At 41.0% G+C, this 24,840-nt stretch overlaps 1 protein-coding gene across 1 annotated transcript in view; it reads right to left on the reverse strand.

Moving 5' to 3' along the window:
* The window catches only part of PARD6G (par-6 family cell polarity regulator gamma), a 103,245-nt gene that overhangs the window by 57,692 nt on the left and 20,713 nt on the right, over positions 1-24,840 (reverse strand). Inside the window, exon 2 of the mRNA XM_068563018.1 lies at positions 8,331-8,553. Coding sequence (XP_068419119.1) covers positions 8,331-8,553 — 223 coding nt within the window. The remainder of the gene's footprint in view (positions 1-8,330; positions 8,554-24,840) is intronic.

The raw sequence follows: 24,840 nt of genomic DNA on the forward strand, positions 1-24,840 counted from the left end.
AGGGAAAAACCCCACAGCTGGTAACAGTAGCCAGCCCAGGACAGAGGACTGACAAAGTCTACTAAATGCAGAAGGAAAGAAGTCTGCAGATGTGAAGGCCAAAGGCGTGGTTCTCTGCCCCCTGTGGACACAAATGCCCCTGACGGGGTCCCGGGAGGGCAAAATCCCAGTCATCGCTGGCCTGTTGTCTGAGCGCCCAAATGCAGACTATCTACAGCTGGGTTCTTAACTCTTGAGTCCCAAGAACCCTCAGCAATCTGATGAGGCTCGGGAACTCCTTCTCAGAATAATGTTCTTAAACGCATAAAGTAAGAGACATGGGATGACAAAAGAAAGAAATTACTTTGAAGGCAATGATCAAAACACTAAAGCAAGTGTGGGATACAACACTACATATGCTTTCTTACTAATGCATTCAATAACAATCTGCACTATTTAAAGATAATGATTACTGTAAATGATATTCAAGATCTCTGGCTGATATGATCACATGATATGAAAATGCTATCTGTAATTTCTACTGGTAACAATGTTGCAGGTCCTGCTAATTTTACTGTGCCTGACACTGACATTCCTAATGAGTTCAAGGATGGCAGCCAGGGAAGCCCCTTGGGAGCCAACTTGGGTGTCCTGAGCGCTGTCTTGAGTCCCAAAGCCAGTGCATCAGGACAGCAGGTGCTGCTCACAGCTGAGGCCGCAAGTGAAGAACAAAAAGTCCCTATTACCAGGGGAAAAGACGATTTAAAAAAAAAATCTGTACAAATAAATGAGTTAAAAAGTCAAAGTATTCACACGGATTGAGGATGGCTGAAGTTTGGAAATAAAGGCTGGAGACGAGCCCAGATGACTTCACTCAGGGCCGAGACTCAGATCCAGGAGAGCCTGGTTTGAATCTCATACTTTTAATTTTTAACAACTTTACTGGGATATAATTTACATCCCATAAAGTTCACCCATGTAAAGAGTATAATTCAATGGTGATTAGTATATCTACAGAGCTGTGCAACCAGCACCACTATCGAATTTCAGAATATTTCCATGATCCAGCAAAGAAACCCTGTACCTCCCACCCTCATGAATGTGCCTTCTGTCTCTACAGACTGCCCATTCTAGACTTTTCATATACAGTTGATTCTCGTTATTCACAGTAGTTACGTTTCACAGAGTCTCCATGAACACTGCATTACTGAATACTGAACCATGGCTGCCAGGAAATACAGGGTCCTGTGAGCCTCTGATCACAACATTTTCATCCACCAAGCAATAAACTTGCGTTAGTGTGTTTCTGGTTAAGACGCCTTATTTCATATATACTATTGATTCATTAACATCGAACTCATGGCCAAGAGCATTTTCTAAGTAAAGCACATCCCATCCACCTTGGGCTCAGAGAAGCCCTACAGCACTCTGGCACTACGCTTGGGGCAATTTTAAACAGTGAAATCACATGCACACACAGGAGAGTTCTGGGATGACGGTAGAGAAGGGAGCACCAGGGACACCCCCAACCTGGACAACAATGGCAGGACCTGTCTGTGGTAACTAATTTGGAAATCTGAGGCCTGTTGAAGACTCACGACTTCAAGGGGAAGAACTAGAAGGTTACTGCCCTCAACTCTGGTTCATTTCAGGTCTTAGCACCCACCCATCACACTCCCAGCCACACAGCAGGCAGCTCTGCATGTATGTCTGGAGTAGCTTGCAGGAGCCAGGGTGGGCAAAGAGGACCCTGCCCTGCAAATACCAGGAATCTGTGCTCTGATGCTGACTGTTGCATCTGATCGCAAAGGTGCAGCCAGAGGCAGGTGGCCATTGTTGTTACACTTTCCCCCATTGTTGCAAACCCCTCCCCAAGAAGCTGAAGTGACCTGAAGGGGATTTCAAAAGTGAGTGCCCTTTTATCCCCCCTTTTTCTCTTTTCCCCTTTCATGAACCAGACATTAAAGACTAGGACATTGAAAAACAACTGCGAAAACCAGAAAGTGACTGTGCGTGCCCAAGGAAAGTCTCAGAAAAGACCTCAGAAGTTATTAATTTTACACCTCATGCTGATGGCTTGGCAGAGAAAGCCTACAACAATAATTTTAAAAAGCCAAAAAAACAAAAACCAAAACCAACCCCCCCCCCCCCAGCAAACCCTGGGGGAGGGGTAGAATCTGATTTCCAGAGTTGCCACGTTATTAGATTAAAATGTCCAGTGTTCAACAAAAAATCACAAGGCATACAAAGAAATAAAAGAGTATGGCCCATTCACAGGAGAAAATAATTCAACAGAATCTGTCCCTGAAAAGACTTAATGGCAGATATATTAGACAAAGACTTTAAAACAACAGTCCTAAAAATGCTCAAAGAACTTTAGGAATATGTGGAGAAAGTAAAGAAAACAAAGTATGAACAAAATGGAAATATCAATAAACATATAGAAAACCCAAGAATAAACTAAAAAGAAATCCTGGAGCTGAAAAGTACAATAACTGAACTGAAAGATTCCCTCGAGGGATTCAAAGGCAGATCTGAGCAGGCAGAAGAAAGAATCAGTGAACTTGAAGATAGGGAAATGTAAATCATCAAGGCTGAGGACTAGAAAGCAAAAGATTGGGGGGAAAAAAAGAAAACACCCTAAGGGGCCTGTGGTACACCATCAAGAGGACCAACATATGTATTATGGGAGTCCCAGAAGAGGAAGAGAGATAGAAAAGAGCAGAGAGACTATCTGAAGAAGAATGGCTGAAAACTTTCCAAATTTGAATAAAGACATGAATATAAAATTCCAGAAGCACAGCAAATTCCAAATAAGATGAACTCAAAGAGACCCACATTGAGACAAATTTTAATCAAACTTTCAAAAGCCAAGGACAAATAGAGAATCTTGAAAGCAGCAAGAGAGAAGCAAAATCATCACATGCAGGCCATCCTCGATAAGATTATCTGCAGATTTCTCATCAGAAACTTTGGAGGCAAGTAGACAAAGGGCAATGTATTGAAAAGGTGGAAAGAAAAAAACCTGTCAATGAATAATCCTATACCCAGTAAAACTGTTCTTCAAAAGTGAGGGAGGAATCAAGACATTTCAACATATACGAAAGCTGAGGGAGTTCATTACCACTAGACCTGCCCTGCAAAAAATGCTCAGGGGAGACCTGCTGATGAAATGAGAGGATAGTAGACAGAATTTCAAAGCCAACTGGAGAAATAAAGATCTCTATAAAATTAAATATATGGGTAATTATAAATGCTATAGTATTGTAACAATGGTTTAGACTGGACTTTTTGTTTTCTACATGGTTCAAAAGATTAACACATTTTTTAAAAAAGAAAACAATTATAAGTGTAAAGCCAGTATTAAGGTAACTTTGATTTGTAACTCCAAATCTTTTTTTCTACATAAGTTATGAGTCTAATGCATTTAAAAGAAGTATTAATTTATGTCTGGGGGCACACAATGTAAAAAGATGTAATTTTGTGACATCAACAACAAAAGTAGTAGGGATAGAGCTGTAAAAGAACAGAGTTTCTGTATGTTACTAAAGTTAAGATGGTATGAATTCAAATTACAGTGTTATAACTTTAGGATGTTAAATGTAATCGTCATGGTAGCCAAAAAGAAAATAGCTGTATAGTATACACAAAAGGAATTCATATGAAATCTCAAAGGACTCTGAGTAGCCAAAACAATCTTGAAAAAGAGACCAAAACTGGAGGACTCACCCTTCCTGATTCTAAAACTTATTACAAAGCTACAGTAATCAAAACAGTGTGATACTGAGATAAAGACAGACATAGAGACTGATGGGATAGAATAGAGAGCCTGGAAATAGAGTCTCACATATAGTCAAATGATTTTTTACAAGGGCGACAGGACCACTAAATGTTTAAAGGGCAGTCTTTTCAACAAATGGTGCTGGAAAATAGGATATCCACATGCAAAAGAATAAAGTTGAACCCTTACCTAACATCGTACACAAAAATTAACTCAAAATGGATCAAGAACCTACATTGAAGACTTAAAACTATAAAACCCTTAGAAGAATACGTAGGACAAATGCCTTATGACATTGGATTTGGCAATGATTTCTTGGATATGATACCACAGGCACAGGTAACAAAAGAAAAATTAGACAAATTGGACCTCGGGAAAAATTTAAAATTTTGTACATCAAAAGACACAATCCACAGAGTAAAAGGCAACCCACAGAATGGGAGAAAATGTTTGCAAATAATATATCTGATGAGGGATCAATATCCAGATAAATAGGAACTCCTAAAACTCAACAACCAAAAACAAACAACCTAGTACAAAATGGGCAAAAGACTTCAATGTCTATTCAATGGCCATTAAGCAAGTGAAAAGATGCTGAACACTACTAGTAATCAGGGAAACACTAATCAAAACTACAACGAGCTACCACCTCACACCCATCAGGATGGCTATTATCCAGAAACCAGAAAGCAACGAGTGCTGGTGTGGATGTGGGGAAACTGGAACCGTTACACACTGTTGGTGGGGACGTAAAATGGAACAGCCACTGTGGGAAACAGTATGCGGGTTCCTCAAAAAAAATCAAAAATAGAATTACCACATGACCCAGAAATTCCACTTCTGGGTTTATACTCAAAGAGGATCTCAAAGAGATATCTGTCACTCATGTTCACAGCAGCATTATTCACAATAGCTTAAATGTGGAAGAAACTCACGTGTTCATCAACGGATGAGTGGATACGCACAATGTGGTATCGTCATAGAATGGAAGGAGGACTAAATTGTGACACAGGCTACGACATGGCTGAACCTGAAGGACATGATGCTCATGACATGCGCTGGCACAAAAGGACAAATCCGGAATGACTTCACTTACGGGAGGTGCTCAGAGTTGTCAAAATCCTAGAGACAGAAAGTGGAATGGTGGTTGCCAGGTTTGGGGGAGGGGAAACGGGGAGTTACTGTTTAAAAGGCAGAGTGATTCAGTTTTACAAGATGAAAAGGGGACGATGGTGGCGGCCGCACAGCGCTGTGAATGTATTTAATGCCGCTGAGCTGAACACTTAAGAATGGTTACGATGCTAAATTTTATGTTGTATGTATTTTAATACAATTTCACAAAACAAAAAAGTACAAAAATGTGGAAAATGTGGCACTAAGTAGACCATGAAAAGCACGCTTGTTCACAGCGTGAGCTCAAACAAGCAGGCAGAGCAGTGCCTACTTAGCCTCGTCTGGAACACGCGTTGGCAACCTGCGCACGTCTGCAAACAATTGTGAAAGGGCCCTGCGTACTGACGCTGGGTTACAAACAAACTGGACCGAGTTCACAAACACAGAATCTGCACAGGATGAGGACAGATCATAAGTGGAATCCTATAACACATGGCTGTTTCATCCACTTGGCATTCTTTCCCATCTGTACTGCAGTCTGGACCCTTTAGTACTTCGTTCCTTTATATGGCTGAATAATATCTCATTGGATGGATATACCACATTTTGTTTATCTATTCATCCACCACGGACACATGTTTTCCATATCCTAGTATTTTGCTGAGGGGTTTTTACATCTATATTCATAAGGGATGTTGGTCTGTAGTTTTACTGTGCTGTCTTTGTGTGGTTTGGGGAGGGGATTAGTAAGTGGCAAACAAATTCATTTTCCTAAACATCACTGTGGGTGTATTTCAACATCTATTAGAAGAATGACTCTTCATTTGTGATGGTCAAACAATTTCCTCTTACAATACACATCAATGTACAGAAAGTTATTAAGTAAACTACAGACCAGGTGTGGTTACAGTAAGATCATGAGAATGGCATTACTGTGACCAAAATCTCGGGACCCATGCTATAGGAAAAGGACATGGGACTTGAGTGTCACCTCCAGAGGAATCTCAGCTCTGCCCCACCCATGACGGACACCCCCTTTCACACAGTCAGCGAGCCTTTCCTGAACACGTAGGGCACCAGGATGGCTCCTGCTTGCCGCCGTCCACAGAAACACGACTGCCCTTGCCTCTCCCACTGGGATGCAGTCTTTACAGCTGGCCTCCACTGAGGACAGTGAGAGGAGAGCCCCAGTTTCCCCAGTGATGGAGGGAGGGGCCAGGCTTTGGGAACATCAGGAAGATTTTCCTCTCGAAGCCTGACAATAACCTGAGGTAGGTTCTCCCACTGTACAGATGGGAACATTAGGGTCGGGGGCCGCAGAGCCGGTGAGAAAGTGCTGGGGGCGGGGTATGAATGCGGCTCCCTGCTGCCACCTCACAGAGAAAGGCAGGGGCTGGAGGCGAAGCCTGCACCCTTACAACACAGGACGGTTAGAAACCCTGCGGCAGCTAGTTAAACTCTGGGCTATTCCTCTGAGGCCAAGGGAAAGAGGAAAAGAAAAATAATAAAGACAGGAGGCAGGGCCTGAGCCAGCAAGCTGAGCAGCAAAGCCATCCGAGCGACCCGCGGAAGCTGGCACATCCCCCCCTGCGGCTTCCTGCCTCACCTGAGCTTCGGTGACTCGACAGCACAGGCTGCCAAGTGTCCCTAGGGCTGCCCTCCAAAGGGCAAGAGTGCCTGCGGCGGTGCTCCCAATGCAGTAGTACAGAGCGGCCTGTTTCCTACACAGGTGGCAAAGCCCGTGTGCACGTCCGTCACTCACACGGCTTCACACCCACTACTCACCCTTCCGCACCCTGTGAGACAACGCCACGACCTGGGATGGCCAGGGCAGAGCTGTGGACGTGGGATCTGGACCACGCGCCAGCCCTGGGGGCAACTGATGATACAACACAGAAAGAGCAGAATAAAGAGACAAGGGGATGGGGGCGGCGGGGACACAGGCCAGTCGAGACCAGGCCTTGCTGAGAGGGTGGGCGACAAGAGGCACCCAAACGACGTGAGGAGCAGCGGGGCCCCCCCCACCCCCCACCCCCACCCCCCCCGGCGGGCGCAGCAGGGTGCGGGTGTGGCCACAGCAGAGGGAAGGCGCAGCAGCACAGGGGGCCGCAGCCAGGGGCTGTGCGGGGCCTGAGGCCCCAGCAACTCCACAGGAGAGCGAAAGCCAGTTCCCCCAGGCCACCGTGAGGAAGTGACAGCTGTGTTGACTTTCGGTACCATCAGCAGGACACCCAGGCTAAACAAGGGCTGCAGATGCAGAGCTCTCTGATCTAGTGCCAGGGAACCAGTCCGAAGTGAGGTCAGCAGATCCCCTGCTGCTCCCTCGCTACACACTCCGTTCCAACACCACAGACAAGAGGATGGCAGCAGCCAGCGTGCAGAGCACGGGCTGCCGGCCAGCACGCTCTGAGCACTCGGCATGCGCGGACGGCTTGGCGGGCGAGCGCTCTTCGAACACCGTCACGCAAAGGGGGGACTCGGGCGGAGGAGAGAGGGCCAGGCACCTGGGCCCGCACCTCGGCCTCCTGCAGTCTCACACTTACCAAGCCTGGCTCGGGCTCCCGCGGCCGGGAGGGCCCCCCGCCCAGCACGCTGTGCTGCGGCTTCTAGTGTCCGTGAAGCTGCCCGACTGCCCCAGAGGTTAAGACCATTCTCTCTCCTCCCCACACGCCGGAAGTCCACAACGGCGAGTACGGTGTCCACAACGGCGAGTACGGTGTCCACAACGGCGAGTACGGTGTCCCCACCGCCATGCTGCTCCCCCAGGGTGGTCAGCACTTGCTGTGGGCACAGAGGCCTGCTCAGGGAAGGAGGGACGGTCGTGACCGGGGCAATCATAAGGTGCCTCTTTCTTTAACCTCAGGCCTCGCCTGCAGGTGGCTCTTTGCTTCAGTACGTCACGTAGAATTGTTAGGGTTCTCCCAAGTTCAGAGATGATAAAACAAATCTAACACGCAGCTCTGAGAAGTGACTCCACAGCAGGGTGCCCCACCTTTCAGCCGCTAACCTGTGTTAGTGATTTATTCTCACATAAAATGATATTGTTCTTACTTACAGCAAAGCTAGGCCTTCAGAGCTAAAAGTTAACCAAAGTTATAATCTAAAGCTAACATTTTTTTCAACCCTAAAAAGACAGCGGAAAACATATACTAACAACCGGAAGTTTCATTCTTGGGTTACTGGCTAATGCATCCAGTTAAAATACTGAAAATATCGATATTATTTTTCCTCAGTATTTAAGAATCATAAGTCAACACGATTTCAGGTGGAAAATGCAGCTTAAATATTGTTAAGCCTCAGAAATTAACGTTGACCAAACAGATGTTAATTTCTTTAGTCTCCCACCAAAGGCTAGGAAACAGAGTAACATGGCTCTGAAATGACAGACAAAACAGAAAAGTGCATTTATTTTTTAAATGAGTGCCGGGCAAGAGCAGCAGCTCAGCCTCCTCGGTACCTCGTTTCTGGATGAAGACCCTGAGCAGGGGGTTTGCGCTGGAGACCGCCTTGCAGAAGTTGTCATCGTTGTTGATGGGCAGCAGGTCGCCGTGCACGTCCGCGTAGCCGATGGTCACCTCGGTGTTGGAGATGTGATGGGTGTGCACAACCAGCTTGTAGAAGTCTTCGAACTTTCCAGGCTTTTGACGGTCCAAGGAGAACCTTCGGAACTCAGCTCCAAACTACAACGAAATAGACAGCGGGTACGCGAACAGCAGGGAAAGGGCAGCAGAGTCGTGGCTTGTTCGCCTGACAAAGGAGCATTTACAGAGCCTCCAGGAGGCCTGGGACACAGCTGCGAACGGCACCCCAGTCCTCAGGGCTACGCGAGCCCAGAGGGGAGGGACCAGTTCACTCAGCATGGACCACGTCCTGAGTGCAGGACAGGCGCTGCAGCTCAGTTTGTGGGGGACCCTCACCTCATCTGAGGACGCTGGGGCGCATCTCCAGGCCCAGGCGACAGTGTCTGCACAACCCCGGGGCAGCCTTAGACACTCAAAGGTGGGAGGGAAGCAAAGGCCAGCTGCAACTTCTGAACTCTTTCCTAAGGGCAATGGGAAGTCCTGGAACAATTGTAATATTACGGAAGGAAACGACTTGATATGATTTGCATTTTTAAAAAGACCAAACGGCTGCACTTCAAAAGGATCAGATGCTTCACAAATCTCTGGGGCAGGAGCATGGGTTCTGGACTGGCCAAAAGGACAGAGCAGGTCTTTTCAAAACAGATGCTATTCACTCTCCTGCTGTAGGAAACACGCAGGGCCCACCTCCTTCCTGTCAGCCCCTGGCTCTGGCTCAGATGCCCACAGAGTTGCCTGCAGACCTCCAGGCCACCTGCCAGGAGAGGACCCTGGGTCAACTCCCATGGGCCGACTGTCCAGCGATCTCAGGAGAGGACCCTGGGTCAGCTCCCATGGGCCGACTGTCCAGCGATCTCAGGAGAGGACCCTGGGTCAGCTCCCATGGGCCGACTGTCCAGCGATCTCAGGAGAGGACCCTGGGTCAGCTCCCATGGCCGGACTGTCCAGCGATCTAAGGACACCGCCTGTTTGTTCGGCCTGAGGCTGCTGGCTTAGGACATGCTGTTGTTCCTCACTTGCCAAAGGGACCTTTATTCATCAGGCAGGACAGATGCTGTGCTCTTGTACATAACTGACAACTAATTATATTGGTTCCAAAATACACAAAAATGAAATGTCTAATGTTTACACAAACTAATAGTTACATCATCTAGACACTATGTCAACTACTCAAGGGCAATGCAACCCAAACCATACAGGTGTGAGTGGTTCTAAACTTTGGGGAGGCATCAGAATCACCTGGAGGACCCCAGAGTTCTGGAACTGCCTGATTTGGAATGCAGCCCAGGAATGTGCATTTTTAACAAGTTCCCAGGAGAAGCTGATGGTGCTGGTCTGCAAAGCACACAGACAAAACCACAGATTTAAAGGGAATCAGTCTTCAGACCTCAACCTCCACAGATCTCTTAGAAACAGAGCCTCAGATCCCATTTCCCTTTTTAAAAGCAAAGGACAACACTCATCCTGCACTGCCCCGGGAACGAAAAGCTTCAAATTTGGGAAAACCACCTTCAATGGCTAATCGAAACTAAAGCCTGGCTCCGCAGGCCAGGGCCCAGGGGAGCACTCTCCCTCGTCCCCTGCTGTTGCCAGAGATGCCTCCCCTTGCGACGGGGTCCTCTCCCCTTTACTTAGAAGACAAGCACCGTTCTCCTCCTCCGTATTTTCTCCAAGCACTCACGAGAGCAGCTCACAGTGAGCAAGGCACACCCCACCCCTTACACACAGCGGAGACGTCCCGGCCGGCAAAACTGTTCCAGACACAAGAGACAAGCAGACGACACAAGGTTAATGGGATTTTTCATAATCAGTTACCCAGTCACATCATGAGTGTTTATTTCAATATCAGTCAACCACCATCTTTCTTTCCAGTCTCATATATCTCACACATGCTGACTTCCAGAGCAATTAGTTTGTATCAGTATATGCCTTATTTTCACTAAACACACGAGAAGAACTTCATCATGTCTAATGAAACCAGTAAGAGTATTTTTGACTTTTACATCTAATTCTCAGTTGAATATTTCCCCAAACTGGACACAACACACTCACTTTCATCCAAGGGACACCAGGTAACTCTCATTCCTCTCCCTCCTGCTAGACTTATGCCGCATCCTGCAATTTAAGTAAGGAGAAACAGCATGCAGTAAATAAGTTAGTTCTGCAATGTTTTAGTCCTAGCTGCACTTGGTAATTAATTTCAGATGAAATTTAATTTGTTTCTCAGTTCTTCTAATAATTTTCCTCAAAATACATGTTAATTTGAAGTGCAAATGAGTTCTGACTTTTTCCTGACAGAAAGTCTGAGTTCTGTTGGATAAAGAGGCTGGCTTTGTCAATCCAGTTATATGTTGAATATGCTTCATATGCTGAATGAGTTCCACGGTTGGGCAAAGAGAGGTGTGAAATGTGATATGATAAAAGCATTTTTTCAAGCTTTTTTTTATTGTGGCAAAATATACATAACATCAAATTCACCATCTTAACCATTCTTAAGTGTACAGTTCAGTGGCATTAAGTACATTCACACTGTTGTACAACCATCACCACCATCCATCTGCCTTAACTCTTTATCTTGTAAAATTGAAAGTCTATACCCGTTAAGCAATAACTACCCATTTCCCTGCCCCCCAGACCCTGGCAACCACCGCTGTGCTTCCTCTCTCCCTCTCTCTCTCTCTCTCTCTCTATATATATATATACACACACACACACACACACACACACACACACACATATATATATATGCATATAATTCTTTATCAGATACATGCTTTGTAAACATTTTCTCCCATTCTTTTACTCTGTGGATCTGGGTCCTTTAAGTAAGCAGGGTGCTGGGAGGGAAAGCTGGACTTTTGATACAGTTCTGTAACTTACTTCCTAACCCAGGTCAGGCACAGTTAAGGCAAGTTTTTCTTAAAACATTCCTTAGTAAGTATTGAACTTCATTTGAAATTGGTAATGGAGTGAGCCATTTTACGGGTCTGATTATCGGATAATAGGTGAAGGAGTGAAGATCAGCGGTCACCCTCTCGTGAGTCCTGCCGTGGGAACACAGTCCAGTGAGACGCTGAACACCTTAAAGGGGTGGTGAGTCTTCAGTGAACTTCAATGTTGGTTCAGGCATTTCATAGGGATCCCTCTACCCTAATGCAGTGTTCTCCAAATGTCACATATCCCCTCAAGAATTTTGAAAAACCTACCACTATGAAGAGGATAATACACTTTTAAGTTGGCATCTAAATTCTTCATAATAAAAATAGTTGCAAAGCATATAATTTCCAGCATGCTGTAAATATTTCATTTAAAAATATTTTATCATATGATCTTTTAAATATAGTCAGTGAAATCTAAATGCCATAGTGATTTGATACTACTATCATGCATTTTAAAATAGAATGAACAAGCTCTTTTGTAACAATCAGAAATTCCACAAGGATGAGAAACCCCCGCTCACCACAACTAGAGAAAGCCCATGCACCGCAACGAAGACCCAACGCAGCCAAAAAAAAAAAAAAAGAAATTCAACAAGGTTCCTTTTTCTCTTTGATCTCTTGTTTCCATTACACTGCTCCAAGAGAATTTAACCCTGATATTTTATCCTAATAATTTATGCTTGATTACCCTATCACTCTTCTCTACTACAACAAAATTAGATAAATTGAAATTAAACATTTTCCCCAAGGCCATAAGGCTCTCTTTGTGAAAAGTATTTCAAAGTTGTTTCTAATGGGTATAGAGTTTTAGTTTTGAAAAAAGGAAAGTGTTCTGGAGTGGATGCACAACAATGTGAATGTAATTAACACTACTAAAGTGTACACTAAAAAACGGCTGAGACGGTAAATTTTATGTATGTGTATTTTATCACATTTATAAATCAAGTAATATAAAATAAACAAAAATAGATTTTTACAGTAAAAAAGTTTCTAGATTGAGTCATTACAATTATTAAATCAAGTTGGAACACAGTTATAAAACTTGACAAATGATTATTAGCCTTCCAAAGTAAACATTTAAAAAATCTTTTGTTCAATATAAAGTATTTATTGCTAAATGAGGCAAGGGTAGCATCGATTCTTCTGCTGTTTCTTATTGTTGTGGTGTTGGCACTGAGAAGCCTTTTCACATGAAGGAGGAGATAGGCACAAAGATGCTCAGCCCTGTGAATCTCACCAAGTCTTGGGCCAGAAGTAACCACAGAGCAGCCTATCATTAGAATTATTTCAAACAATCTATTAGCTGACAATTCAATGAGGACCACTTTCAAGTTTGTTGAAAACAAAGAATTGGAAAATACTTGACTTAGAAGATTTAGTAACCAGTCATTAGAGCCATTCACTTTTTCAATTTCTGGTAACTATACCAAGAATTATACAACAATGAATCGTGCCGGCTAATTCCTTCATTTGGAGGCAACCTGTCTGATCTGATAGAACAGGGAAGTAAAAATATAAAATTAGTACCACATGCCAATATTTTTAAAAAATAAAATAGTTTTGTCATAATAAAGTTGGACCCTCACCTAACACCATTACAAAAATTAACTCAAAATGGATCCATGACCTAAATGTAAGGCCTAAAACTATAAAATTCTTAGACAAAAACGTAGGGCAAAAGTTTCAGTCCATGAGGTTTGATAATGAGCTCTCGATAAGACACCAAAGGCACAGGTAACAGAATTAAAAAAATAGACATTGGACTTCTTAAAAACTAAATTTTGTGCATCAAAGGACACTATCCACAGAGTAAAAAGGCTTTAAACAGTGATAAATACAGTCGTACCTCTGTATCAGCAGAATCCTAAGAAGCTCAAGTCCCTTATAAAATGCCACAGTATATGCACATAACCTACGCACATGCCCCACCCCCCATATTTTAAATCAACTCTAGATGACATATAATACCGAATACAATGTAAACACCATGTAAATAGTTGTTAATACAATGTAAATAGTGGCCAGTGCACACCAAATTCAAGTTTTACTTTTTGAAAATTTCTGTAAGTTTTATTCTGAGTATTTTCTATCCACAGTCGGTTGAATCCACGGATGCAGAACCTGTGGATACTGAGGGTCCACTGTATTCAGAATATATAAAGAATTCCTAAGCAAAATGTTATTCAGCCTTAAAGAGGAAAATTCTGGCATTTGCTACAGCATGGGACCTTGAGGACACTATGCTCAATGAAATAAGTCAGTCATAAAAGGACAATACTGTATGATTCCACTTATATGAGGTACTCAGAGTCGTCAAAATCATAGAAAGTCCCATGGTGGTAGCCAGGGGCTTAGGAGGAGGGGAAAATGGTTAGTTATTGTTTAATGGGTATAGAGTTTCAATTTTATAAGATAAAAAGAGTTATGGGGATGAATGGTGATGGCTGCACAATAATGTGAATGTATTTAATATCACTACACTTAAAAAATGATTAAGATGGCAAATTTTATGTTCTGTGTATTTTTAAAATTTATTTGTTTGTTTATTTATTTATTTATTTTTGGCTGCATGGGGTCTTCGTTGCTGCGCGCAGGCTTTCTCTAGCTGCGGTGAGGGGGGGGGAGACGCTTCGTCGTGGTACCAGGGCTTCTCATTGCGGTGGCTTCTCTTGCTGCAGAGCATGGGCTCTAGGCGTGCGGGCTTCAGTAGTTGTGGCACCCGGGCTCAGTAGCTGTGGCTCATGGGCTTAGTTGCTCTGTGGCATGTGGGATCTTCCTGGACCAGGGCTCAAACCCGTGTCCCCTGCACTGGCAGGCAGACTCTCAAGCACTGCGCCACCAGGGAAGTCCCTGTTCTGTGTATTTTAACACAAATTTTTAAAAAAAGATCTAGGGTTCCTTGTCAAAATGGCTAATTCTAGATAGGAGTCAAGAACTTTATATGAGCCCGTGAATCTCATCCTTCTAAGAAGCAAGGAATTATCAAAGACTATTAGGGTCATATCAAAAGGACTCAGGAACTAGTTTGAATCATCTCCCAACAGCTGAAGATGGGACATTTGTGCATTTATCATCTATAAGGATAATAACTGCTATGGATTGGAACACATCCAATATGCATAAATAATGCATGTTTGTTTATAATGAGAACCAAAATTTTATTTTTTACTTTTTGGAGGGTCCCAGGGAACCAACCTACTACTTTGAAAATAAGTAAATAAAAGGAAAGAATCAAGCATTTCCCCCAAAGAAACATCATTAATTATTGGGAAATTAATAGATGTAACAACTCCTTATTTCCCAAAGCTTGCAGATAAATTAACTGTTATTCCATTATTATCTTGATAATATTTATTGAATTTTACAGCTGACCCCACCTGTTATTCCTACAATAGGATAGTAAAAGTGGGGGAGGGGGTTCACCTCTTTAAATTTTTTAGTTATCTCAAATACGAAATAAGGAAGTCAGTAAGCAAAAATGAATCGGCCTCTAAATGAAATTTACTTTTATTTCCTTTAAAAGTATTACATAAATAATAAAATGATCATTATAATTAGAAAACAAAGATTTATCTACACATCTATTTTGACCCTCTTTCCCTTCAGGAAGAAGGGATACTTCTGACAAATGCTTGTTGAATGAATAATACCTAGAACTTAGTTGCTACAAAAGTAATATGCTATTGAGTACACTATGTTACTGATAAAGTTCTTTGTCAACAAGAAGCTTTTCCTTGGTCAAGAAGCAAGGAGACAAAAAAGAGTGGTAGAAACCAAGATAGCTAAGAGCTTGGGAAGTACAAGTTATTTGTTGTTCTAAATTAATCTTGAAGTACTTCTAGAGCAGTGGAGTCATGATCTGCAAAAATCTGCTCCTCCATAAAAGCAATAAGAACACTGGTAAAGATAGTAAAAAATCAACTTTTTGAGAATTCTGGAAATAATCCAAGGTGCAAGCAATAATCCAAGGTGCATTTATTCCAGAAAAGCAGCTGAATCTCAGAACAGCAAGTTTTACAGTGTTTGAACTTGCCCCGTTCCTCAGCTTTGAAAACCAGCAGCCTAATAGCTTTACAGGGGGCAGAACTGGTTTGGAGCTCACCCAAAAGCCCCATACTTATAGAACTGTCATCTTTAAACCTGTCTCACAAGTCCCTGGAAAAGCCCTGTTCACAGGGTTTGTCTCTATGTGACCTGAGTCAGAGATCACTCATTGGGAAAAGCCCTTTCCTCAGGACATTCGTTAAGAACAATCAGCAGCAATTGTTTAATGATTAAAGATTATACAATAAAAGTTCCATTTTTAAATGGAATTTTTACAACATGAAGGAAATTATATCCTTTGTAACTATATTTATTACAAGAAAACTTAGATGTAAACTTCAAAATATGTTATCTGTTCTATAGAGGTAATTCTCAAAATTCTTTTAGGGGGTTGTAACATATGAAGATTACTGCATTAGGGTATAGGAATCTCTGCAAAAGTACCTGAGTCAAGTACCAGCTGGGACAAACACAATAAAAAGAAATGCTGGGGATTCCCACCTGTTAGGATGACTACTGTCAAGAAACAGAAAACAAGTATTAGCGAGGATATGGGGAAAGTGGAACCCTTGTGCACTGTTGTTAGCAATGTAAAATGATACATCCACTGTAGAAAATAGTATGGAGGTTCCTCGAAAAATTAAGAATTACCATATGGCCCAGCAATTCCAATTCTGAGTATACATTCAAAATAACTGAAAGCAGGGTCTCAAAGAGATACTTGTACACTCATGTTCATAGCAGCATTATTCACAATAGTTTAAATGTAGAACCAACCCAAGTTTCTATCAACAGATGAATGAATAAGCAAAATGTGCTTTATCCATGCAGTGGAATATTATTCAGCCTTAAAAAAGGAAGGCAATTCTGGCATATGCTACAACATGGATGAACCTGGGAGACAGTATGCTCAGTGAAATGAGCCAGTCACAGGAAGACAAATACTGTATGACTCCACTTACATGATGTACTTAGAGTTATACTATCATAGAGACAGAAAGTAGAGTGGTAATGCCAGGGGTTGGGGGAAGGGGAAATTGGAAGTTATTGTTTTTTTTTTTTTTTCTTTTGAAGGGAGGTCACTTAGCACACCTTCTTTGTTTTTTGGCTGCGCCATGTGTCATGCAGGATCTTAGTTCCCCAAGCAGGGATTGAGCCCGTGCCCCCTGCCCTAACCACTGGACCGCCAGGGAATTCCCAGAAGTTATTGTTTAACAGGTATAGAGTTTCAGTTTAACAAGGTGAAGAGTTACGAGGATAAATACTGGCATGCTTGCACAACAATGTGAATGCATTTAATACCATTAAACTGTACACCTAAAAATGGCTAAGATGGTAAATTTTATGTTATGTGTATTTTACTACAATAGAAAAATGGAGGAAAATTTTTAAAATGCTGGGGAATGAGGTGTCCATAGAAGGCTTTGATAAGCTCTGATATATTCCTGGAAATATAAGGGCACATTCATGTGCAGGACTGTGTGCATGGTCAGGAAAGACATGAGAAGGTTGTAATCTCTCATATCTGGCTGACTTTGAGATTCTGTGCAATCAGGAAGTGAAACCTAAAGCAAAGTTGTAAACGACTGAAGTGTTGAAGATGTGCCGCAATACGTACGTATAACCAAAAGGATTGGAGACTTATTGGTTCAAATCATTTGAGAAAATCTCTGTCCAATCATCAGATGACCATTAAGCTAACTAAGCAGAGCTTCAGTGGTCACATATGAGAAAGAATACACTTTTTTACAGCATTAGTCCAGGAAAGTCACTCAACAATCAAACAGCAGCAACAACCACAAACCCCTGAGGGAAGAGTCTGGCTTTCAGAGTTATCAGGTCATATTATTTAAAATGTTTAGTTTTCAACAAAATTATGAGATATACAAAGAAATAGGAAAAAATGGCCAGAGTTAAATAAAACAGTCAATGCAAACTGTCCCTGAGGGTGCCCAGAAGCTGCACTTACTAGACAAAGATTTTTAGATAAGCTACTATAAATCTGTTCAAATTAAAGGAAACCATGTATAAAGACTAAAGGAAACCATAAAACAATGTCTCACCACTAGAAAATAATAGAGACGAAAATCATTTTTAAAAAAAGAACCAAACAGAAATTCTAGAGTTGAAAATTATAATAACTGAAATGAAAAATTCCCTAGAGGGACTCAATAGTAGATTAGAGGTGGCAGAGAAAGAATCAGCAAACTTGAAGATAGGTCAATTTAGAGTAACCAGTCTGAGAAGCAAAAGAAAAAGGAATGAAGGAAAATGAACAGAGTCTCAGAGACATACTATCTGTGCCATACTATCAAGCATACCAAGAAACACATCTTGGAGAAATCCTAGAGGAGAAGAGAGAGAGAGAAAAAGGCTAAAGGATATCTGAAGAGATAGTGGCCAAAAACTCCCCAAAGCTGATGAAAAAGTTTAATCTACATATCCGAAAGTTCAACAAATTACAAGTAGAATAAACTCAGTGAGACCCACATCTAGATGCATCATAGTCAAACTACCAAACCCAAAACCAAAGAGAGAATCTTGAAAGCAGCAAGAGAATAACAGTTTGTCATGTACAAATGATCCTCAATAAATTAACAACTGACTTCTCATCAGAAACCACGGAGGCTAAAATGCTGCGGAATGACATGTTCCAACTTGTGGGTGGAAAAAAGAATGTCAACCAAGAATTCTATACCCAGCAAAACAATCCTTCAAAATGAAGGAGAAATGAGACATTCTCAAATAAACAAAAACTGGGAGAATTTGTCACTAGCAGAACTGCCTTACAAAATACTAAAGCCATCCTTTAGGCTGACATGAAAGGACACTCCACATTAACTTAAATTCACATGATGAAATAAAGAGCACTGTTAAAAGTAACTACAGGGGGCTTCCCTGGTGGCACAGTGGTTGAAAATCTGCCTGCCAATGCAGGGGACACGGGTTCGAGCCCTGGTCTGGGAAGATCCCACGTGCCGCGGAGCAACTGGGCCCGTGAGCCACAACTGCTGAGCCTGCGCGTCTGAAGCCTGTGCTCCGCAATGGGAGAGGCCGCAACAGTGAGAGGCCCGCGCACTGCGATGAAGAGTGGCCCCTGCTCGCCGCGACTAGAGAAGACCCTCGCACAGAAACGAAGACCCAACACAGCCAAAAAATAAAAATAAATAAATAAATAAATTTATTAAAAAAAAAGTAACTATATAGGAAAAAAAATAACTACATAGGTATGTACAAATGTGTTGTTGTTTGCTTGTGACTTTTTCTCCTCTCTGATTAAAAGACAACTGCAAGGACTTCCCTGGTGGCGCAGTGGTTAAGAATCCTCCGGCCAATGCAGGGGACATGGGTTCAAGCCCTAGTCTGGGAAAATCCCATATGCTGTGGAGCAACTAAGCCTGTGCGCCACAACTACTGAGCCTGCACTCTAGAGCCCACGAGCCACAACTACTGAGCCTGAGTGCCACGACTACTGAAGCCCGAGCACCTAGAGCCCGTGCTCTGCAACAAGAGAAGCCACCGCAATGAGAAGCTCGCGCACTGCAACGAAGAGTAGCCCCTGCTCGCCGCAACTAGAGAAAGTCCATGTGCAACAACGAAGACCCAACACAGCCAAAAATAAATAATAAATACATATATTTAAAAATAAATAAATAAAAGACAACTGCAGAAAGCAATAATTATACAAGTGTTTGATAAAGTTAAATAAAAATGTACTTTGTATGAGAATAATAACACCAAGGAGAGGGGTGGAAGCAGAGATATATTGGAGCAAAATACTTGTTTTTTATTGAAATTAAGTTGCTATTAATCTAAACTAGATTGTTCTAAATTAAGATGTTAATTGTAACCCTCAGGGCAATCACTAAGTAAACAATTCAGAAAAAATGCAGTAACAGAAACAAAAAGGGAATTAAAATGGTACACTAAAAAATATCTAGTTAATACAAAAGACAGCAGTAATAGAGGAAGAAAGGAAGAAAAAGACATAAGACGTATAGGAAATACAAAGCAAAATGACAGGAGTATATACTCCTAGCTTATCAATAATTATATTACATGTAAATACTAAATGCTCCAATTAAAATACAGAGATTGGCAAAATGAATTTTAAAAAGAATCATGATCCAAACAGATGGTGCCTACCAGAACCATGCTTTAAATTCAAGGAAACAAATAGGTTGAAAGAGGATGGGAAAAAATATACCACGCAAACAGTACAAAAAAGAGTGCTAAGTGGCTATACTAACAGCAGGCAAAATAAACTTTAAGACAAAAATTGTTACTAGAGACAAAGAAAGATATTTTACAATGATAAAAAGGTCATTTCATGAGGGAAACATAAAAATTTAAACATTTATGCACCAAACGACAGAGCTCCGAAATACACGAAGCAAAAAGAGACAAACTTGAAGGAAGAAATAGACAATTCAACAATGAATGTTGGAGGGACTTCCCTGGTGGTCTGGGGGCTAAGACTCCGAGCTCCCAATGCAGGGGGCCCAGGTTCAATCCCTGGTCAAGGAACTGGATCCCACATGCCGCAACTAAGAGTTCACATGCCGCAACCAAAGATCCCGAATGCCACAACTAAAAGATCCCGCATGCCACAACGAAGACCTGGTGCAGCCAAATAAATAAATAAATAAATATTTTTAAAAACTATTAAAAAAACAATGAGTGTTGGAAACTTCAATATCCCACTTTCATTACAGAATAGAACTAGACAGAAGATCAAAAAGGAAATAGAAGACAACACTAGACCTAACAGTCTATACAACATGCCACCAAACAACTGTGGAATGCACATTCTTCTCAAGTGAACATGGAACATTCTCCAGGATAGACCACATTTTAGACCCTATAACAAGTCTTAATAAATTTAAAAGGATTGAAATTATACAAAATATGTCTTCCAACCAAAATGGAATGAAATTAGAAATCAATAATAGAAGGAAATTGGGGAAATTCACAAATATGTGGAAATTAAACAACACACTCCTAAATAACCAATGGGTTAAAGAAGAAATCACAAGGGAAATTAGCAAATACAGAGAGATTAAAGAAAATGAAAACATACCATACCAAAATTTATGGGAATCAGCTAAAGCAGTGCTTAGAGGAAATTCACAGCTATAAACACCCATAATAATAGAAGAAGAAAGGTATCAAAACAGTAACCTAAACTACCACCACTAGAAACTAAAAAAGCACAAAAATAACCCAATGCAAGCAGAAAGTAAGAAATTATAGAGATTAGAACAGAATGAATGTGATAGAGAATAGAAAAAAATATAGAAAATAACAAAACCAAAAATTGGTTCTTTGAAAAGATCAAAGATCAACAAAAGTGACAAATCTTTAAGTAGGTGGGCCAAGAAGAAAAGAAGATTCAAACTACTAAAATCAGGAATGAAAGAGGAAACATTACTATTGAGCTTAAGGAATTAAGAAGGATCATAAGCATCCCAGTAGTAACAATCACACCTAACACCCAAGAAACTCCTTGAAGAACTGACTGATTCTAGAACTGGTGCACAAAATACATAAGATGAGCCTAGGAAATTTTATAATACCAGAAAGTAAGAAAGTGCTGAAAACAGAAACAAAACACATAATCATGGGGGTATGTCAAAGGAAACAGGAACCAATTGAAAAAGCTCACAATTGCTGAAGCTGGAACAACATGAGCAACAAAATCAATAAAGTACACTGGATTATAACTCAGCATACAAAATAAATGTCCATGTGTCCATAATGACATAATAAACGGTGAATAAATAAATGGGAGAGAATAGACAGATCTCCCATGCAGAAGAACACCAAATAATTTATGTAGATACACCACCTTCAAGGAGGTAGAACATAACTCCTTAAGTGTAGGCTGCACACAGAGTTCATTCCAAAGAGTACAGTATGGAAAGGGAGAGAAAGAATAACTTTAAGTGGAGAAATCTGGCAAACATTCTCAGCCAGGTCATCAAGGTCAACATCAATAGTGATAAGCCATGTTGACAGCATGTACTCTTGATATGATGTGATGAAAATGGCACTTTACCTCTGTGGTCTTCCTCCCCAAAACCTATAATCCCAGTATAATAATGAGAAACACAACAGGCAAATCCCAACTGAAGGACAATCCACAAAGTATATGACCATTACTCCTTCAAACTGCTGAGGTCGTTGCTTGAGCTGCTACAACAAAATACCATAGACTGGGTAGTTTAAACAACAAGTATTTTTTCCTCACAGTTCTGGAGGCTGGGAAGTCCAGGTGCTGGCAGATTCAGTATCTGGTGAGAGCTCTCTTCCTGATTTGCTGATGGCCGCCTTCTTGCTGTGTGTCCTCACATGATGGAGAGCTCATGCATCTTTTCCTCTTTGTATAAGGACATTAATTCCATCATGAGGATCCTACCCTCTTAACCTAATCTAACCCTAATTACCTCCCAAAGGCCTCATACCTCCAAATACCTACAGTCAAATTGGGGATTAGGGCTTCAACATATGAACTGAATTCAACATTCAATTCATAGAGGTAATAAAAAACAATTAAAGTCAGAGAAATTGTCATGGTCAAGAGGAGCCTAAGGAGACGTCACACAAATATGATGTGGTATCCTGTACAGGAGTTTGAAACGTTAGGCTAAAAACAATACTAGGTGAGAACTAAGGAAAAATAAAGTATGTACTTCATTTAAGTGTATCAATATTTACAGACTATAACAAATGTACCACTAGATTTTATTTTATTAACATTAGACGTTAATAACAGAGGAAACTAGATGTGGCACATATATGGAAACTCTCTGTACTATCTTTGCAACTTTTCTGTAAATCTAAAGCTGTCCTAAAATTAAAAGTTTATTTTTTAAAAGTATGACAAGGGAATACTACTAATAACTGTGTGTCAACAAATTTGATAACCGAGATGAAAAGGACAGATTGGTAGAAATACACAGATTACCAAAACTGACTCAAGAATAAATAGACAATCTGATTAAACTTATTGCAAGGTATTTATTTAGTAATTTTCAAACTGCCCACAAAGAAAAGCTGATGCCCATATGGCTTCACTGGAGAATGCTAGTAAACAGTTACAAAAATAATACCAATCCTTCACAAATCTTCTAAAAAGTAAAAGAGGAAGGAACATTTTCCAGCTTATTCTATGAAGTCAGTATTACCCTGGCAAAGCCAGAAAAAGACATTACAGGAAAAGAAAACAACAAATCAACATCCACTGTGAATAGAAACACAGAAATTCTCAACAAAATACTAGCAAGCCATATCCAGCAAAGGACTCTATAAAAAGGACAATACATCATGACCAGTGAGATTTATCACAGGAACACAAGGTCAGTTTAACACCTAAAAATCAATGTAGTATATAATAGTAATAAAGAGCAAAGCCACGTGATCATCCCAATAGATGCAGAAAGAGCATTTGACAAATGCTCATTTGACATCACCTTTTAATGATCTAAAATACTCAATGAATTAGGAATATAAGGGGACTTCTCCACCCTGATAGAGGGCATCTAAGAAAACTCATATGTAACTTCTGGAAATTAATAAAGGAGACCTCAACTAAAATTAGAGTCAGGAATGACCTGTCGAGGGAGCTCTCAGGCATTCTCACTCACCATCATCTGCATGCCCCGAACTTCATGTGCATGCCCCACAGGAAGAAGCATACCTTGCACTCCCAGACAGGAAGTGACTACATTACTATCCCAAAGGAAGAATTTCTCCTTGCTCAGCAACAGTTCAGCCAATGGGAAACATCACAGCTCGACCAAGGAGAAGCCGTCACCATACTGAACTCCTACCTTCCTCCAATGAACTTTCACTTAGAACAACCCCTGCAGCTTCCCCATTTTCCCCATAAAAGCAGACTCCCTTCCTTTGTTCTCTGGACATGCCTGTGGTTTGCCATAGACTGCATGTCTCAAATTGCAATTTTTTTGCTGTTCCCAAACAAACCCTATTTGTTGGTAAAATAACTGATTGTTTTAGGTTAACAACTCATACTTAACGGTTAAAGACAGAATGATTTCACCCTGAGATGAGGAACAAGAAAAGAATTTCCACTTTCACATCTACTATTTAACACTGTTCCACAGGTTCTAGCCAGGGCACTTAGGGAAGACAATAAAAGACATCCAGATTGGAAAGGAAGAATTAAAAATACATCTGTTCCCATCTGATATGTTCTTACATGTAGAAAGTCCTAAGGAATCTGGAAGAATTAATTATTAGACCTAATAGATGAGGTCAGCATGGTTGCAGGATACAGTATCAACACACAAATATAAATTTATTTCCGTACACTAACAATGAACAATCTGAAAATGAAATTAAGAAAATTTCACTTACAATAGCATCAAAAAGGATTAAAGTATTTAGGAATAAATCTAACAAAAGAAGTGAAAGACTTGTACACTGAAAACTACAGAATAGTGTACAGAATATTGTTGAAAAATTAAAGAAGACCTAAATAGTGTGAGCACATATATGGACATCTAAAAAGGACAAAACAAAACAGCTTTCAATTCATAAAGTAAGACGGCTGGGAATATTAGTCACCTTGCTCTTCATTTCTAACACATTAACTACAATTCCCTGATGAGTTCCCATTTTGGCAAATATTTTTCTCAAAGTTATCGGCAGATGTCTCCAGGGAGCAGATGGTTACCTATGGCATGAAAGGAAGGGGCAGGGAAGGAAACAAGATATTCAGTGCTTATGAAGCACAAGACTTAATACTGTTAAGATGACAATGATCCCCAACTTGACTGCAAATTCATTTCAAGCCCTATCAAAATCCTCGCTGCCCTTTTGCAGTAATTGGCAAGCTGTTCCTAAAATTTATATGGAAATGCAAGGGACCCAGAAAATCCAAAAGATTCTTGAAAAAGAAGAACAGGGAGGACTCACACTTCTTAATTTCAAAACTTACAGACTAATTCTGGCAAAGAAGTAGACATATCATCAATATTATAGAATTGGGAGTCCAGGAAAATAACACTTATATTTGTGATCAATTGATTTTTGACAAGAATGCTAAGGCAATTCAGTAGTGGAAGAGAATAGTCTTTTCAACAAATGGTGCTGAGGCAATCTGATGCTCACAGGCATAACAATTAAGTTGGACTCCTACCTCATATCATATACAGCTAAACTAAAATTGGATCATAGACGTAAATGTGAGAGCTAAAATTATAAAACTCTTAGAAGAATACATAGGATTAAACTTATTACTTCACTTAGGCAATGATTTCTTCGATATGATACTAAAAGCATAAGCAACAAAAGAATAAATTAGATAAATTGGCCTTCATCAAAACTGAAAATGATGGAGTTAGAGTCTGTCATACAGAGTGAAGTAAGTCAGAAAGAG

This window comes from Eschrichtius robustus, chromosome 14 (genome assembly GCF_028021215.1).
Source record: "Eschrichtius robustus isolate mEscRob2 chromosome 14, mEscRob2.pri, whole genome shotgun sequence".
Lineage (NCBI taxonomy): Eukaryota > Metazoa > Chordata > Mammalia > Artiodactyla > Eschrichtiidae > Eschrichtius > Eschrichtius robustus.